Here is a 20,463-nt window from a genome sequence, read left to right on the forward strand (position 1 = left end):
TGATATAATTGATATCACATCATTTCTGAACGTACGATGGAACTTAGCGTCATATTTGCGCGTACTTACACAGGGAGTGTTATCGCGATATCATTTGTTTCATCTTACACTAGTAATCAACTTATAAAATACCTTACTACTAACATTACAACATCTTCCACTTTATATAATTCCTATCACATACTTACTGACCAGAATGTGGGTGTACTTGTGACATCAATTATGACAACTTACAGCAATGTTCAACTTATACGTTTTATTCATGCTAACATTACACCCGTTTCCACTATATTTCCTTGCTATCACATATTTACTGACCAGATTTACACAGTGGGTGTAGTTTTGATAACAATTCTTTCCACTTACACTAATTCTCATCTTATACATTACTTTTCTGAAAAAATAACACCCGTTTCAACTTTATATTTGACTTAGCACCTACTGACTGGCCTTACCATTATCATGAGCGTCATTTCGCCTTCCCACACAGTTTCAGTAGTGTAGGAAATTATGATATTCCTTGAAACAAGGCTGAAGGCACAACGCAACATTGCACTCGACACACTCGTATCTTGTGTCTTTTCTCTGCGTGGTTGGTCTGACTGTCGAGTGCCTACATACTGTACATGGCAGCGACGCTGGGGTTTACGACGGTTTGGTTCGGAAGGGATTGCGCTGGGGTAGTGGCGGCCTGCAAGACGTAGGGGAGTCTGAGCAGCACGGGGGGCGCGGGTGCGGTGTGTGGGTCTGTCCTGGGCATGCTGGGCGATTATTTCACGTGCCAGCTCCCTCACAAACCCCTCAAAGGTCTCGGATACTCCGGTGGTCATTGCGTGCAGCTAGTGGGCGTTCAGGACCGTGATGTCGAGCAAGTGGAAAAAGAGTTTCTTGTACCACTTCATCGTGGTCCTGGCACAGTCAACACTTGAAATCATCGAGTCTGACTGATCAACTTGCCTCATGTTCAGATTATAGGCAAGTACAGACTCTGGTTTTCATACGTTGCGCCTCCTCTCGCTACGGTGATCCACGGAGTCTGTGCGGTGCATCAGGGGGCTGTGAACAGTTGACAGGAGGCAAACTTCCCTGTTGTGGTTCCACAGGGTGGCAAGGATGTTATTGGCCTGGAAGAAAACCACCTCATTCTTGTCAAGTTTCCTCCCTATCTTGACCATATGGAGACGGTTTCTCTTGACTGTACCACAGATTCCGGTGTCGTGTTGGTGGAGGAACCTAGCGAGAAGAGGGCTAGTGTACCAGTTGTCCAGGTACAACACATGACCACGATGAAGGTACTCTTCTATCATTGTCTTCACCACGGCCCCAGAGAGTCCTATACTCCGATCTTCTATTATATCTGTCTGTGCGCCCGTGTACAAGACTATGTCTTGCACATAACCAGTCTTACAGTCACACATAACAAAGATCTTGAACCCGAAACGGTGTCTCTTGCTGGGTATGTACTGCCTAAAGGAAATATTGCCTCTCCACAACACAAGACTCTCGTCTATGACGAGGTCTCTGTAGGGATAAAATGAGGAGCGGAACATTTCCCGTAAATGATCAAATACCAGCCTAATTCTCCTCATTTTATCGGTGTTATTTGCATTGGCTGGATCATCTGCATCAAAAAAGTGGAGGCGGCCGAGAATAAACTGAAATCTGTTACGACCCATCACCTTTCCAAAGATAGGTGTGAGGATGATTGGGTCCGTTGTCCAGTAGGCAGGAATTTGGTTTTTCCTCACCACACCCATCAAGATTACCAGGGCAAAAAATAGGAACATCTCTGAAATAGTCACGGGATAGTCATACTGTTCTGCATGCTTGCTTGTGGTTCCTAACCGTTCACTTTCACGGCGCTGGGATTGTGAAAAAATATTTGTTTGTTCTACTATGCGCCCAACAAACGACTCACCAAAAAACAAGTTGAAAAAATCTAACCGTGACGACCCAGCATTTACACCTGGAGCCGTGCAACCTGACTGCCACTCCTCAGTGAAAGGGTGAATGATGGGAGTAAAATTACTCCCATCCTCCCAGTTCCACGTGACACCACCGTCTCCAGCCACGTCACCATCGTCCCCTTCGTCAGGGTGGGGAGGTGAGGGTGGTGGGGGAGGTTGGGGAGGTGGAGAGCGGCGCCTCTCATCACTTGCACTTCTCTTCCCTCTCCCTTTTCCTTTACCCTTTCCCTTCCCTTTCTTTCCTTTCCCCACATCCTGGGGCTGTGGGGAGGAAGTTTGGGGATATTCAGGGGCGAAAGAAGTGCTGGGGAGTGACTCAACCTCCTCTCCCCTAGGCCTACGAGCACCACGTGCTCGTGCTGCCTCCCTCACACCACTGGCCCCTTCACCCCGCACTACCCCCACACCACTCTCACTTTCACCCCGCGCTGCCGCCACAACACTTTCCCTTTCTCCCAGCAATCCCACCACACCACTTGCCACTTCCCCAGACAAAGTACTTTGACCATACCTTATGTGTCGTCTCGCCCCACCTTCTGATCCACGTGGTGATATTTTCTCCTTTCCCAACCACGCGGCGATATCACATCCTAGGCCTCCGTCATCCTCATCGTCCTCATCCTCGTCCTGATCAGATTTGTGATGGAGACATAGCTGTGCACGTGGTTGGGGAGCAGGCTGGCCTTCCCTTGCCTTACGGTATGTCACATACCGCGTTTTTCGGGGCGAAGGGACTTCCTCATCACTGCTACTTATTTCTTCCTCTGGCTGGACGTAATCGTGATCCACCACATCATCATCGAGTGGAGAATCACTGTCTCCAGTGAAGGCTTCCAGGACGGATGCGATTTCCTCGTCTGAGAGACCTTTCCGCGCCATGTCTGACCTGGGTCACTGCTAGCAGGTGAGTGACCGAGACAAGGGCGAGCGCGGGTCACACGGGGTCTAGGACGCTGCCCGCCTGGCGGCAGGTAGGGGAGGCTTGGGTACCCGGGCGAAACGAAAATCTCCCGCGAATTTTGAAAATTGTGGAAATTATGAACCTTGCAATTGCAGGACGTTGAAGTACGTCCACGGGATTAGCTGTGACAAAACGTGAGGACGTGGAAGTACGTCCCCAGGACGGCGCGGGTTAAAGTGAAAGTCAAGTAGGGCAGCACAACATACTGGTGGCAGCAGTGGTGGGATTTTAAGGTGGAAAAGACTCGTAACTCAGATTTTGTAATGAACTTAGGTCCTACTAGCCCTCCATGTACTCCATCGCCAGTGTCATGGGGACTAATACCATGTCCGGAAGCTTGGTTTAGATTACGTAGGTGCCTGTCGGAAGAGGCATTACATGAGTGATTAACGCATCTTGGAATACCGTCACCATCCCGGTGTGACTCAGCGTTTTCCAATTATTTATTATACTGTTTCGAGGGAGTTAGAGGAGCTAAAATGAGCAAACCAAAGTCTGCAGTGAGAGATGCTGCCGCCCCAGCCCTCGACCAATTGCAGAATCTCGCCATTAAGTTGAGTCAGACCCTGACTGGCAATGCCGTAAACGATTATGCTAAAATAGCAGGCCTGCCTTATTTTTGTGGTGGAGAGGAAGTGTCACCAGACTTTCCTCAGTACAGATGTATAACAAGTGCAAGGCATTGGCTGCAGACTATAGATATGACGGTAAGCCCAATTTGGACTGATCAAGGTAGATTAGAACTGGCCAAAACGCACTGTATAGACTCCGCCTACACACATCTCAATACGATTAGGAAAGTTGGTTCAGAACAGCTGTAAAAAATGAATACGTGAGGATATACCCCACTGATGCACGAGCCAGTAAAGGGAGGTCCCAAAGATACAAGCAGATAGGTTCCATTAGGCATAGTTGTATAATGAATTCTCGTACAATGAAACACGTAACTAATGGTAAAATATTGGTTGGGTTGAAAGACCCCATCAAGGACAAGTTTTCAAACTAAAATATACGACTCTAATTGCAACAAACATATCTGTATCACTGAACTGTAGAGAAAGCAACGTGAAAGAGCAAATAATATGCAAATAATATGACTGCACATTTATTAAACCTATAAAACATGCATAACACTCATCTATAGGTGGCAATGTTGTGTTGGAGGTGGGAAGCTGGTGGTCGCCAGATCAGCAGCCGTGCCAGATTCCAAAACCCATGTTATTGTACCCGGCATGTAAAAATTATCGCTTTTTGATCAAAATTATCGCACTCATAAATTTCTTCACATAAGTCGGTAATTACTGTGGAATTAATATATTTATATGTGGAGTGATTAATTAACGTTATTGAATTTGTTTACCTGTTAAGTACCTACCAGTTTATAATACTGGTTATCAAAAGAGTTACTAAATCCTTCTGTTGTACTAGTCTTGCAGTAGACCTGTTAATTTTGCAATCCCCAATTTATTTTTCAGAGTATGAAATTATGAAAGTTATCACATTATTCCAAGCATGCTAACGCATATCGCAAAGTGTGACAAACTATCGCATTTTGCAGTAATTATTGCACGTCTGGCAATGCTGCAGCTGAGCAATCCTAGAAGCAATGCTGATGTATGCTGAAACGCATCCAAAACTTAAGTTGCTAGAGATGACGGAAAAAAATGAACCTAACATAAATGCACTGGCGACAGAAAAGCCAAAACCCCGTACTGGCCCCACTAAAGAAGCTCAAGGGGAAGTGAAGGTGCCCTCACTTGTCACTTGTTATTCTTGGGAAAAAGTAGGGCATATTGTTAGGAACTGCCCGACGGCCGAATGCTACTATTGCCATGGCAAGGGCCACATTGCTCGAGAGTGTAATTGGCCGTTTGGCTCTGCCAATAGTCAGACAGGGAGATGTTACCACTGCAACAAACCTGGTCACCAGGCTCAACAGTGTTGGATAGGAAGAGGGAGAACACAAGAGTGGGGAAGAGAAGATAGTAGGGGAAGAGAAGATAATAGGGGAAGAGGAAGAAGTGATCACTGGGGACAGGCATCATGGAGTGGACCGCCAGGTACCACACCTCAGAGTCAGAAAAAAAAAATCCAACCCAATTCCGGTCGCCACACTCATGCGCTACCAGAAATTAGTCGCGATGCTGGTAAATATGAAAGGCCTAGATGAAAGCATCTTAACCTTGACTGATACAGGGACTGCTAGGTCATTAATTACAAGAAAGGTATATCAGCAGTTGAAAGAGAGCATTGAGCAAGATAACTGGGAATCAGAGGAAACAGTCAGATTTAACGTGAGTGGAGATGAGATACTTACCGACGGAAGAAGAGAGGTTAGACTCAAGATTGGAAATAAGTGGTATGCTCATACCTTTATTACTGTAGGAAGTTTGGGCTTACCTGCACCCATGTTGCTTGGGATGGATTTTATGTTAACCACTAGAATGGAGTTGATGACGGACCCCTCGACTTTGTATACAGAGGGCGAATCTGTAGATATTGTCCCTCTTGAGTATAAAGGAGCGGCACTAGTGAACAGTGAGCCTGATGAAGCCCAAGTGAATGGGAACGTAGAAGTGGCAAAAGCTGTGATACCGACGAGTACTGAGTTAGGTCCATGGACTTGCGGTACCGTTATTATAGAAGTAAAAATAAAGCGAAGTGAAGCAACTATCTTTGAACTTCAGAAGGAAATATGTCAGCATCTACGCTGTGTCAATGGTTAGTGTTGTTACAAGAGAAAACTGGGATCCTAGAACGAGAAGGGCCAGAGGAAGTAGTGAAGGCGCGAAAGAAATCGTGATTTCGTTTTAAGGTGAGATTCGTTAATCTTAGTCCGGACAGGATCGAATTCAAGAAAAATACATGCCTGAGATATGTGAAGCTATGTTGCAGAGTGTCTTGGGACACAGACGAAAGGAATCAGGCTACAAATGAGAGAAACCAAGGAGAAATTATATCGGGAGTTATGATGAAAGAGACCAGAAAGGCAGAGAAATCACGGATGAAGAAGTTCTTTGCCTTAGTTGATAGTATGTTTCCTCCAAGATCGATGAATAGGGAAAATGAAGTCTTAAAGACAATGATAGTGATGCATCCGACAGTGTTCGCATTGGAGGATGAACCATTTAATGTGACCACATATTACTATCATGGAATAGTAACTATGAGCCCGGAGATAGCCTATAGGAAACCATATCCTGTCCCGGTGAAGTATCATGATGATGTGAAAGAAAACTTAAGGTCTATGTTAGAGCAGGGAATTATACGGCCCTCACGAAGCCCTTATAATGCACCATTAGTGCCCATTGCAAAATGAGGGCGGATTGAGGTTGTGTTTTGATTTTAGGAAGTTAAATGCTAATATCCGACAGGATTGATTCCCTCTTCCTAACATTCAGAACATCTTGGCACAGTTAGGGAAAAGCCGTTATTTCAGTCGTTTGGATCTCCATCAGGGGTACCACCAGATACCGCTGTCAAAGGACAGCAAGGAAAATATAGCCTTTTCCTTCCCTGCGGGTCACTGGGAGTACAGTGTGCTTCCTTTTGGACTAGAAGAGGAGCCAGCAGCGTTCCAACGAGTGATTAATCATGTGCTAATTGGACTTACGGGTTCCATCACACATGTGTGCCTGGATGACATAATCATTCAGCGAGAGACTTGGGAGAATCATGTAGAGAATTTAGATACAGTGTTAGGAAAATCGACTGAAGTGAACCTTTCTCTGAGGCTGTCTAAGTGTTACTTATTAAAATCAGAGGTGGACTACTTAGGAAATGTAGTTAGTGCAAAGGGAATAAGACCACAACCACCAGAAGGTGAATGCTAATCGTGACATAGCCACTCCCAAGACCGTCTGTGAGTTACAGTCCTTCCTCGGAATAACTAATTATTATCAAAGGTATATTCAGAGTTATGCTGAGAAGGTTGGGACACTCACTAAGGTGACTGGTGGTAGGAAGAATAAAAAAAAGACAACACCACAATACAGTGGAGTGTTGAACCAGAGACTACGTTACAAACACTAAGACGAGAGTTGCTTGAAGGAGTGACTGTGCAGTTAACAAAAAAGTTTGGGCTAACTACAGATGTTTCTTCTTCCGCTATAGGAGAAGTGTTGCAACAGGAGGAGGATGAAGGTCACGGCCCATCACGTACTTCAGTAGGCGATTGAACTCTGCTGAGATGAAATTTAGCACCATAGAGAGAGAAGCTTTAGCTATAGTTTATGGTCTCCAGGTGAATAGTAGACTGATATTAGGTTATGAGATGGAGCTCCAAGTAGATCAAAGACCCCAGATCTGGCTGCTGAATGCAACTAGCCCATGTGGAAGAATTGCTAGACGGCAAATTTTGGTTGTAGAGTATAATGTTAAAATAACCTGCATACCAGACAAAAGATAATGTTGTAACAAATGCTTTATCTAGACTTCGAGGTCAAGTCTTGTCGGAGGACAGAGTTCTTGCAATTACGGGTACAAGGCTAAAAGTTAGAGAGAGAGAACGAGAGACGATGATGATGATTACGAGAAGGAGGACTATCAAATATTCAGAATTGATGAGGATGGAGAGAAAGAGAGAGAGAGAGAGAGAGAGAGAGAGAGAGAGAGAGAGAGAGAGAGAGTGAGAGAGAGAGAGATAATATGGTGGAAAGAATTGGTAGTGAGACGTAGACAGGATGCACATCCATTGTATAAGAGAATGAAGGAACAGTATCTTCAGTCCATATGAGACGGAGAAGTGGAAGTAACGAGAGAAGAGATTAAAGATACACAGAGAGCACTAGGAGTTAGTATTAGTGAGTTCACAGGCGAAGATGGCCTACTATACCATATGGGGAGTAATGATTGTGATGAGAGCCTAATGTAGGTTGTGACTCCCGACAAACGCAGAGTGTACTGGATATGACTGGAGGTCATGGAGGAATCAAAGTGACTTTAGAGAGACTAAAACGATTTAGTTGGTGGCCATGGATAAGTAAATATGTTGAGAATTATTGCAAGGCGTGCCTTACTTGCAACCGCTTCAAGCCGCTGTGGGACGCACCGGCGCCGCTACAGCGATACATTAGGGTAGGAGTACCTTAGAGAGGATTCACATGGATTTGATTGGCTCTATAAATCCAAATGAACAAAGGTATAACTATATCATGACAATAATTGATGTGATGACACGATATTTAATAGCCGTACCGCTTCATGCAAAGACAGCTGATGAGGTTGCAAAAGCGTTTGTTAAGAATGTCGTGTTTTTTCATGGAGCACCACCCTGGATGGTCACGGACCAGGGAACAGAATTAGTCAATGCTACTCTTAAGGGAATAGCCAAGTTGTTGAAGATGAAAAAGATGAATACAACTGTATATCATCCGTCTGCGAATGGGGTGATTGAGAGAGCTAATGCCACGATAATGAAATATCTAAGGAGCTTAGTAGAGGATAATTCGCAGATATGGGACTGGATGTTGTGCTTTGCCAATTGGGCGTAGAATACGGCATACCATAGAATACTTAGGGAATCTCCATTCTACCTCATGTTTCTAATGGACCCTGGTGTCCCATATGAAGTCGCAAAAAAGGAACCGATCTGTTATGACTTGGATGATTATCAGAGGTGCTTCAAGTACATTGAGGAGAGTCAAGAGGCCAAGGAGATCCAGCAGAAGTCAAGGGCAAAGGTAAAAGAATTCCGTACGGAAGATAAAGTTTGTGCAGAGAATACCCAAGCCAGGGGAGCCTAAGAAGTTGCAACCCCTGTATGATGGACCGTTCCATGTAAAACGAATAATAAGTGATGTAGTTGTGAAATTGGTAAATATTAAGACCGGGAAAGTCATGAAAGTCCATACAGTAGAGTCAGGCTTGCCCATGAAGACAACCTAGATGAGAGAATGAATGGTAATGCACGGAGAGCATATCCCATTCAAGAGGACCCTCTCCCACCAGAGGAGATACAAAGATATGAATTAATGTACGTTTTAAATGTTGAGAAGGCGGACAGAGGAGAAACTTCGCAACTAGGCTACAGAAAACAGAGAAGAACACACAGGATACACAAGACATGCAGGATTCACAGGAAATACAAGAAGGGGCAGCAGCTATTAACCCAACAAATGATAGAATCCAAATCGGAGAAGAAGAAAGAAAAACCTATAGCTTGAGATCTAGGAGGCAAATAACAGAATTACCTAATATTATGGACCAGCCTATAGAGTATACTAAGTAAAAATCTGATTCCTTGCAGGTCCTACTGACTGTAATCATCAGTTGACTTGGAAGTCAGGCGTGGGAAGACCTACCGGTGAGAGCAGGACTTGCATTCACCTCACAGTGACAAGTACATTTGACCGGAAACTATTTTTTTGTTCCTTACATAACTGATACATATCAGCTTTATCAGCCTCTGGTACACGCCTGTAAACTAGCTGCTGATGTCAGCTGATCAGTGGAGCACATGGATAATTCATCAGTAATAGGTAATTCCTTGAGAGAAACCTTAACTACTTTAGATTAAGAGTTTGCTAAATTATTTCACTCTCTAAATTATTATTTGTCATTCTTGTTAAATGATACCACCGCCCCATCAAGGTGTCTTAAGAAGCGAGGAGTCTTTAACATTTTTGGAGAGATATCTAATGCTCAATTTGGAACTGCAACACAAGGGCAGATAGATTTAATTCATGAGCATATACATAATATATAATATTTTACGGAAAAAGAGAGAATTAAACTTAATTTGCATTCTGAAATTCTAAATGCCCCTGTACGAAATATGCATGCTATGCATAAAGCCACAGAACGACTGGAAAGGGCAGCTAATGTGTCATATTATTTGATTAGACAAGTGAGTTTGTTAACATTGGGAAATAAGAAGGAAATTAGGATTACTGAAGCTATGATTGGTTTGTCCCTTGCTTTAATGAATATACAGTACGATCATTTTAGTTTAAAATTAGGCCTAGGAAAAATGTTGGCAGGAAAATTCTCATCATTTTTAGTTCCCAATTCAGTACTTTTATCACTTCTGAGAGAAGCGTCATTGTTAAAACCTGGCCTGTTATACCCTGCACGCCCAGAATTTTTAGCTGTTTATTAGGATGCTAAACCTGTAGTTCCACGATGGTCCTTTGATTCTACTAACATTGTGTTTTGGTTGGTGGTACCATTAAAGGTTGTCCCTGATGACAATATTGATGTGTAATAAGTTCCTTACCCTATAGAGTCCCAGAAACACCATACTTTGTCCGTCATGATAGAGTAGCTCAGTACCTGGCAGTAAGCCAGACTAGGAGACATTATGTAACACTTGATTCATTTGATCTTTGTAAACTCCATGGCCAATTATTAATATGTCCTCCTATTGGGCCAATATATGATACCTCTGTTTTAACTCATGAAACTGCATTGTTTGGGGGAAAGCCTGAGGCTAGTAAGTTATGATCTAAGGTTGTTTTGAAGGATTTCAACCCAGTCCCAGACTGGTAGGGATTTTTCTACGCCCTACCCCATACACTTTACTTTCACATGCCCTAATAGAGTCTCAGACGGAGCATATATATCGAAATACAGACTTACTTGCCCTAGGTGAAGGTTTCAGTGCCCACAGCGGTGCACTAGTCTTGCTTCCTTATGCCACAGTTATCCGACAACAAGAGTTAAAGATAACCCCCATAGCTATCCCTATAAATATATCTCTGATGCCTCTCAAAAGATCAGCATTATTGAATCCATCATTCAAAGATATAGCAGATGATGTCGAGATGGGTGACCCATTTCCACTTCAGGAACTCATCCAACGTATGAAGGTCATTGAGCCCATCCGTCAACACCTGCACACTCCCACACCCTGGTCGACTTAAGTAATTGTTATAGGCATGGTCATCCTAGTCATTCTTGTGGTAGCCTTCTTGTGCTACCGCTTACATCGTGCCACTTTCTCACTACCATTCCTTCAACGTTCTGAGTCGTGGGCCTTCGAGGAGTTTCGTTGTCAGCAGATGCCATGAGGACGTGCCATTCCAGAAAGGGGACTATGCTGTGACAGCAATAACTACAGTGGTAAGGACAACAACAGAAACGATGGTGGTGATGACGACTTATACCCGGCATTCGATGGGAACACAACACAGGCGGCTGACTCGCCCACCACCAGACCACAACCACCCACACCACAACCACAACCACCACAACAATCAACAAATGAAGACTATTATGTTGTCCCAACTTTAACAAGGGATCAAGGGTACCAGAAAACACTACACGACAAGTATATATACTTGCAACACCTTGAAAAACTAGAAGAAGCAGCTGAATAGTGAAAAATGAAAAATGAAATTGATGAATGAACAATGAAAAGGCAGAAGAGGCGAGGCACGCAAATACCCTCATCGTTTGTACTGTCACAATTATTGAAACTGATGTGCGTCAGGAGGGAATGCCAGATAAGGCTTACTAAGGTCTATTATTATATGTATGGGAACGAGATGAGAAAGCAGTTACTCAGAACCAATAGGTAACCGTGTTTAGTGTGAATTTATGTTACGCAATGGACACTATTTCAAAATGTTGTGGACCAGACCCGACTGAGGACACTGAGTGAAGTGAACGAAAGATACGAATGGTACACGTCAATTTCCTCCTCCTGTACTTTTCCTGAGGGAGAGACGGAAGGCTGAAAGTCAGTTAGAAAGGGTGAGCATCTAAGAGAGCTTGGGGAGAACTTGTGGCAGCAGAGGCCCCCCTGAGCACCCTACCACGATGATGGGACGAGTGATGTTCTAAAACTCTACGGCAACGATGAGTAAACATCTTTGTTAGAGAATACAGAAGGAAAGTGGAACTAAGAAAGTGAGAGAGAGAAAAGTAGAAAAGTGAGAAATACTAAGAATATACAGGGAATATACTGTAGACTCATGGTAGGGTATGACAGGACGGGCCAGATAAAGAATATAATAGTAGTAGTAGTAGTAGTAGTAGTTGTTCCCTAGGCAGTCTGGCCGAACAGCCCCGAGTCCCTTAGGAAGGTCATGGCCGAGATCGGGCTTACCCAGAGCTCTCAAAGAGTGTATGTTGTGTTGTTGGCGTAGGTGATTGTGTGCAATGCAGTCTTCCATAATGTGCTTAATAGTATGGGGTGCTGTGTTACATCCTTGACAGGCATCAGCAACGGAGTCATTCAGCCTCTTCTGGTAGCTTAAGAGGGCTGGATGGTGCCCACATCTCAGCCTGGCCAGGTGGACCCTGTCCTCACGAGGGAGATAGGATTCAGAAGGGTGGATGTCAGGAGGCTGTGCATGCAGCTGTGTGTTGTCTTTAAGTCACTGAATGGAGCGGCGAGTGCTCTGAGTGTGGACATGCCTCTGAAGGCTGGTCTGAGGTGGGCGAAGGGGGAGAGATGACAGTATTTGTGTATGGTATCGTGTTCTAGGTGTTGTTTTGATGTCCCTTGGTATGGGTGGAAGTGCTGCCAGGTAATATAGTGGATGTTATGGGTTTGTAGAGGCTGCAGCAAGAAAGTGGGTGCCTCTCATGTCTAGGTGATCCTAGACTTTAAGGACTTTGGTTTCTTGATGTAGGTGGTCTGTGGGTGTAGTAGCTGTGCTGCCTGTGATTATTTTTAGGGACTTGTTCTGAATGGTCTATAGAGTGTTGCAGTGTGTTTTGGTGAGGTTAGAAGCCCAGGCAGGGCTTGCATAATTCACCACTGAACGTATGTATTGTTTGTATACTGTGGTTGTGGTTTCTTTGTTTCGTCCGAATGTTGTATGGGCAAGTGACCTCAAAGCATTGAGTCTTGGTGTTATTTTATTTTTAATGTTTGTGATGACATTGATGTATTGTATGTTACACCAATGATTTTGTGTGTGTGTGTGTGTGTGTGTGTGTGTGTGTGTGTGTGTGTGTGTGTGTGTGTGGTAGGGAAGTGTTGTTTATGGTGAGGTGTGGGATGTGACTGTGTTCTGCTGTCCAGTTTGTGAGAACGGTCACTGTAGATTTGGCTGGGGCTATTTTGAGCCTGTTTGTGGTGAACCATTCGTGTAGTGTGTTGAGGCAAGGTTGACTGATGTGTACAGCTGTGTTTGCATATTGGTGCGTACATGTAAGTGTTACATCATTTGTACAGGAAGCTATGTGCATCTGTGGTGTGTGGGGTGTGGGAATGTCGCGCATGTATAGGTTAAAGAGTGTAGGGGACAAAACGATCCTGAGGGGACGCCGTTTGTGAAGTTTCTGATGTTAGAAGACTGACTAGCAAATGTTACGTGTGCACATCTACCTGCTAAGTAGTTTGCCAGCCATCTTTTTGTGTTATTGTGCATGTTTATGTTGAGTATTTTGTTTGTGAGGTTGTGGCAGGGGATGGCATCAAAAGCTTTGCTAATGTCTAGCGCGATTAGGAGTGTTCTGTGAGGTGGCCTAGCTGAATTCATGCCATTGAAAACTCTCTGTGCAAGGTCTGTATGAAGGGTGTTTGTGGAGTGCAGCTGCCCAAAGCCATGCTGTGACTGGGCTAGGGGAATATGAGGCGTGACTAGTTGCAGCACCAGTCGCTCAGTGACCCTAGAGGGGGTGCAGAGGAGTGCGATGGGGTGGTGTAAGGAGGGCAACGTGGGGTCCTTGTTGGGTCCAGGGACAGTGATGATAATGCCACGCTTCCAGATGTTGGGTATTATGTTGTGTGAGCAGCTGTAGTTTGATATGTTGGTGAGTGCTTGTATGCCTTGTGATCCAAGGTGTTTGAAGCGAATGTTGCTTATGTTGTCTGGTCCACAGGCAGATGAGTGCTTGAGGTTGTTAATGATGTGCTTCGTCTGGTTGTAAGTGAGAGGTGCATAGTCTGGGTCTGTGGAGAACTCTCTTACGTCGGATGATACGTCGGTCTTCGGGATGGGGGTTTAGATGGCTGACTTGTGAAAAGTGATTGATGAGAGTGTTTGCTTGTTGTCTGTTTGAGGATATGGTGTCTATTGTTGTGATGGCAGCGTGTGATTGTGTGGTGTTGCTGTTGGAAAATGTGATACTGTTTAGTGTTTTGTTGAGTTTGCTGATGTTTGTTTTGTGGTCAAGTGTTTGGAGGTAATTTTTCCAGTTTAGTGTTTGCTGCTCTGGTATTTTATTGTTTATTTGAGTGTTGAGTTCTTTTATTTGTTGTACGGTGTCTTGTGTATGGGGTGTTGGGGAGTGTCGCAGTGTGTCCCATTGTCTGATGAGGCCTTGAATTTCTGGTGTGAAGTTGGGGTTGTGTCTGTTTCTGTTGCCTCTAGGGATGTGTCTTTTGTCTGTGTTTTGTATAAATGTATTGAAAGTGTGCACAGCGGTGTTGATGTTTGTGATGGGTGTACTGTTTAGTGTTTCGATATGTATATATATATAATAGTTAAGTAACTTGGTTGCTCAAGGATAAAAAGTGGAAAATTACTTAAGGGCGATGTGTCTATTATAGAAAGATTTAGAGCTAGTGCAGATAATTGAGTTAAGGTGTGTCCCTAATAATTAAGAGAGTAAGATAGTTATTAGTATATTGAATAAAGTATAGTCTTAGTTCTGTAATGTTATTAGGATGAAATGATGTTATAATGAAGTGACACTCTGATAAAGTGATGCTATAATGAAGTGATGTTATAGTGATTGATGTTACAGTGACAGTGATGTTATAGTGATTGATGTTACAGTGACAGTGATGTTATACTGATACAGAGTGATGTTCATAGTGTTCTTCAAGTGTTATTATATAATATGTGTCAAACATTTGGCAGTCGAGAAGTAATAGTTAACGTGGTTAAGAGTTGTATCGGAGTGGAGACTAAAGATTAAAGTTTGTGTAAGAATTGAAAATACAGTGGAAACGAGTTATATTCTGGCTGCGTATAAGACACTTATAATTACTTGTTTTTATGAATGTTAGTTATAGAGCCGAATACTATTGTAAGGTGGTATGATTTTACACTTTTAATATAGAATACGATCATACAGCAGTCACGGGACTTTGAGCTTGGTTAGTTGGATAACGAGCTTGTTGCTTTTGACTTAGTGTATAAATTGTATATAGCTTCTAGCCGATAGTAGGATAAATGGGAAAACGAAGAGATAGTTTTGAGTAACCCTAGAATCCCTACCTCAGAACTGAGTAGTGAAACGTACGTACGTAGCGCCGGTCTTAAATGGACTTCTGAATATTGGAGTTAATATGTTGTATGTCTGACTCCCTACTTGCACCTGTCCAGTGCTACCTATACTCTCACAAGAGGAGAATAAATTAAAGTGAAAGTCAAGTAGGGGAGCACGACAGGGGCCTTGAGGTCATGGTCATTGATCTTGTGTATGTCACCATAGGTCATCAGTCTATAAGTCCACCAAGTTTGGTGGCTCTAGTTTTAATCCTTCATCGAGGATTTTCTTGACATCTGGAATATCTGGAAAAGTTCCAATTTTTCACCCCAGGCGATCTTAGAGAATAATGATCCGACCTGGACTATATCCAGCATTGCACTTTGCCCATATCCCAGATATATGCCAAAAAAATTTCAGACCTATAACTTAAGTGGTTCTTGAGGTTTAGGGTCATTTTTTGTGTGTGTGTGTTCTGGATCCTATCCGGGTTCCGGTAGTCGGATCAGGATGATATCTAGTCAGATAAGCAGCCAGCCAGTACAGTAATATGGGAAATAATGAAGGCTGATCCTTAAACAGTATGCAAATGGGATTGATTTATATATTCCTTAGAATAATAATAATATTGACAAAAACAAAAAAATTTTCTACAGGGCTGTGGGAATTTTTAATAACGTGTCATGAACATCTTCAAGGTACTTACGGGTGTGCATCTTTCCTTCAGGATGATGAGAAAGTCTTCTTGAGGTGCCGCCCCGAGAACGGCGTTAAGAATATTCACTACTTTGGCCGCCTCACAGTCGTCATCTGTAGAGCGACTAAGAAGCTCATAATCTTCATAATCATTATCATCATCATCAGCCACCATTAATAAGAGTGATCATCACCAACATCATTATCATCAGCCACTATTAATCAACATCAGCCACATTTAATCCTTTGAGTGATATGATGAGTAAAGTCAAATGTTGCAAGTTGAAATACACTGCTTTTTTCAAGTCTTGGTCAAACTGTTTTTAATAATGCCTTTTCATGCTTTGGATTTCTCTTGGGGATAGTAAAACCGTCTGCTGTTAACCGAAAAACGAGCTTACTATACCACTGTCTCCTTAACTTGGCCTAGATTTTACCTGAATGGCAGAATACAATGCTTCCGTTCCGCATCCTTTCCATAGCACTTCTTCCTAAGTAGTGTCGTATTCTGATGCTAATCTCTTGTAATAACAAATCATTTATATTGGAAAGAAGACAGTGTTAAGCCAAATTAAAGTAAAAGGGGTGTTGTTCTCTGGCAATCAAAGAATTAACCCCTTGAAACAGATGACGTATCTGCTTTTTGCTACTACCAGACGACTTCATTCAACGTAGAACATCTCTAGTAGTGAAAGGGTTAAGGAAAGCTATATTTCGATGCTCCAGTTCGAAATATATAATCTCTCCAGGTCGAAATCTCTCTCATAAGCTGAAGACCAAGAAAAAACAAAATGTGTCATGGGATTGAAGTGGTTATGGATGAGGTGGAAAAGAGTCAGGATCAGGTACAGTATGCACTGTAGTGGACGGTAGACAGAAGGATTATACTGTACAGGAGCTGGAGAACTACAACAAGAGCATTAGTAATAGTCAGGCTCATCTGTACGTGAATCCAATGGGCTGCAGGCCCAAGTTGATCTTCTGCAGCATCCACCTGTCGGAGATAAGGAGGGGACTGAGAGACATATGTATGGCCAAACAACTTCACCACCCTGTCATATCAGTGCCATCACATGATGGTGTCCTTCTCCAGTACCACAGTCACCAAACCACACAGCTGAATGGGTAGTGCTTCCACAAACTTATCAGTTCCTATCGGACATAATAAATATTAAGTTAGCAGAACACTTGAAATATGGATTTAATCTGAGTAATATTCTTATCTTCTAACTGAGTGAAGAATCTTGCTTTTTGTACGCTTACCGATAATTTTTTCAGGTTTCAGAGAACCAGTGGTGAATGTAGCAACAGGCACCATCATCCAAAGGAAGATAATTGCAGACACTGATGCGCGAGATGTTTCTGAAAAAAAAAAAAAAAGGTAAATGTTTATTGTATTTCTCAAAAGACATTGTCTTCAAAGATTCGTGGTGCCGAGTTTATTATTACACGATACTGAAGCACGTCCCACCACCACCACTACTGCTATCATCATCCTCATCATGTTAACCCACTGCATCCCAGCAGATTTTTTTACCAATGACCACCCCCAATCACTGCAGATTTTTTATTTTATTTTTTTTTTGGCTAAAACCTCCGCTTCTTATAAGAAACATAGAAAATTCAGGGAGAAACTGCTCACCTGAGCTTAGAAGTGGTTTAAACAAGTGACCTTCCCCTCACCTGGTACCATCTTCTATCAAGCCATGCTCCAGAGAAGATGTTTTTTATGGGAGGGGTATATATTCCAAGCCACTCAGAATAAGTAGATATTTTTTTATTTGGTATGAATTTATATGTAGTACAAGAGTATATTGGTTTGTACACAGTAATATAGGTGATATAGTTGTTGTTTCACTCACCAAACGCATCAACATACGGCACCTTATTTGGCAACGTTACCTCCCCATCACTTCAGCTTGTTTCTTCCTCCGGAGCCATGTAAACTTTGTCCTCCACATTGCCATCGACTGGGGAATCACTCTCACCTTGAGTTTCGTTCTGTGGCGCGACATGTCTTTACTGGCCAGGTCAGTGAGTTGCCTAGACAATGGCGTGCGGGGGGGGGGGAGAAGGCCACTCGGGGCAAGGCATTGTCCCCACCTTGCCTCGGGTAGAGGATTGTGTCCTGCGTATAAGTACCAAAAATCACGCGAAAAATTTGAAAAATGTGCAAATGATGGGCCTTGCAATTGCAAAATGTATGGATACGCCAATGGGTGTCACTGTGACAAAACGTGGTGATGTATCCATACGTCAGTGGGATCCCTCAGGTTAAGCAGCAGCAGCATATTTTTTCATTTGCTTTACTGCCACATTTCCTAAGATGTGTAGTACATATTTAATGTAAATTTATATGACACAGTTTCAAACTGTAGGTTCAAAAAGCACATAGCACATTTTTCCATTCACCATAATCATGAAAAAGGCAGTATCAGTTTCTGCTGTGACGGCAGGAAAAGATTTCTTAACCCGCCTCATCCTGGCAGATTTTTCACCAATGGCCCCTCCCCCCAAACCTGGCAGATTTTTGAAATGTTTATTTTTGGCTAAAGCCTCCGCATTTAATGAGAAATGTCGAAAATTCAGAGAGAATGTGCTCACCTGAGCTTAGAAGTGCCCTGTACAGGTGACCCTCCCATCACCTGGCACCATCTTCTCTGGAGCCCCGCTGCAGAGGAGTCGTTTTCTGTGGGAGAGGTAACTATTCCAAACCACTGAGAATAGGTAGATATTTATTTATTTGGTACGAATTTATATGTAGTACAAGAGTATATTGGTTATCACACAATAATATAGGCGATATAAGCATTGTTTCACTCACCAAACACCTCAACTTACCTCACCTTCCTTGACAACATTACCTCATCATCACTTCTGCTCATTTCTTCCTCTAATGCCACATAATATTTCGTGGGTCCAGGCAGTTTCACCACCTGGCGGTGGGTAGAGGAAGGTATCTCACATATCCCTACGCAAATCACCCACGAAACTTGAAATGTTTGCAAATGATGGACCTCGCAATTGCAAAACGTGTAAACACATCGTCAGCACTGAGCGTGACAAAATGTTGCAACATGTATCTATGTTGACTGGACGCTGCGTATTAATCACTTAATCATTCACTTAAGAAAAAATGTGGAAAAAGATTAATTAGCCTGAAGTGCACACACACACACACACACACACACACACACACACACACACATATATATATATATATATATATATATATATATATATATATATATAACTTGCAATACTTTGGTGATAGAAACTCCGTGTACAAACAGCTAGATAAGGAGTTTATTACTAGCTCACAACAAAATAGTCTGCCCGTCTTGGCTGTCTGCTATCAACTGAACAGTGGCGCCGTGTTCCCAGGGGTGGGGCCCTGGGAAAGCGTGCTAGGTCAGCAAGTTTAGTGGGGGCATGTATGCATTGGGGGGGGACATATATACATCGGGGGTAGACATATTGTGCAGGGGGTACACTACTCCCCCGGGTAGCTGAGATGGTGTCTCCTGACACCAGGAGTGATATGGTGTTTGATTATATTACTAAGGCAGGACCGGGGAGGTTTGTACAAGGGATAAGTATGATACAGGGGCAGTAGGGGAGACATGGCCATGTTGAGGGGAGGGAATTAGAAGGATATATACAGATAAGATATACAAGGATTAATAGGGATGTGTCCAGTAAAGGTCGAAGGTATACATAGATATAATGGGGATTATACAATAATAGTTTGATACATGATACACAAGGAGTAGATATGAGAGTTCCATTGTTGTTCTTCGTTCTTTTTTTTTTTTTTTTTTTTGTATTTCCTGTAGGATACACTTTCATTCAGTAATGCATTAAAGAAATACCATCATTTTCTAGTAGGCAGAGTTCTGTTCACAGTTTGGGTAATTGTCAGATGGCATTCGTAGTCACTGAATGTGAGGGCACTAAGTACGGGAAGTTTCTACGTCGTGTGTAGGGCGTACTATGCCTGTAGCGACTCTGATTTCCTGGAGTCGACGTTCCATTTTTCTGACACAATGCACTGAACATATGATGAGTAGAAAACTTATGAAAGCAATAACCACAGGGGGAAACACAACTGTTGGATGAACCCATGAACGGCTGAAGGCCAGAGAAAATTGATCCATAATGAAATCTCTGTCAGTGAGGAAGGTTAGCACGCGCAAGTTAGGGGAGGTGAAGGTAATGTTGGCAGATAGTAGGGTGGAAGGCATGTCGATTGGTTGAAAGATGTCATAGAAGTGTTTACGGACAGCTTCGTGATAGCGAGTGGCGTAAGTGATGACGGACTCTGATTTGACAGTACAATAGTCTGTTGCTTTGTAGAGACCACTAGCGGGGACGGATCGAACCGAAGAACCAGGACACAGGATTGTGACAGAGATGGGAACAGCAAAGAAGTACTGGACATGGTTGAGGTGAGCATGGTGAACCGGGAGGTCAGGAGCTGGGACAAAAGAACAGGCCGAGTAGATGGAATGGTTGCGAACTAAAGCAGACTCACAGGGTGTAGCACTGCTAGGAAAGATAGCGAAAAGGTGGGCAGCACAGAGACGAGAGGTCGGAGTAAGGGAGGAACATTTCTGGAGGTCTGTGGAAGAAAGGAAAGCAACTGAAAGATGATCACGGGAGAGGAGGAAATATGCTGAAGGAACAGATACTTGTAACAAGGAGTTGTTGAGGCAGAAAGGGAAGGGA

General features: G+C 43.2%; 1 protein-coding gene across 1 annotated transcript in view; it reads right to left on the reverse strand.

Annotated features, from left to right (window-relative positions):
* LOC145402697 (uncharacterized) overlaps window positions 1-20,463 on the reverse strand; it is a 139,405-nt gene that overhangs the window by 79,885 nt on the left and 39,057 nt on the right. Inside the window, exons 2-3 of the mRNA XM_080274669.1 lie at window positions 16,999-17,097; window positions 15,746-15,849 (exon numbers count right to left, since the gene is read on the reverse strand). Of these exons, the coding sequence (XP_080130795.1) occupies window positions 15,746-15,849; window positions 16,999-17,097 (203 nt within the window). The remainder of the gene's footprint in view (window positions 1-15,745; window positions 15,850-16,998; window positions 17,098-20,463) is intronic.

This window comes from Coenobita brevimanus, chromosome 58 (assembly GCF_032717465.1).
Source record: "Coenobita brevimanus isolate Jiangsu-jjx chromosome 58, ASM3271746v2, whole genome shotgun sequence".
Lineage (NCBI taxonomy): Eukaryota > Metazoa > Arthropoda > Malacostraca > Decapoda > Coenobitidae > Coenobita > Coenobita brevimanus.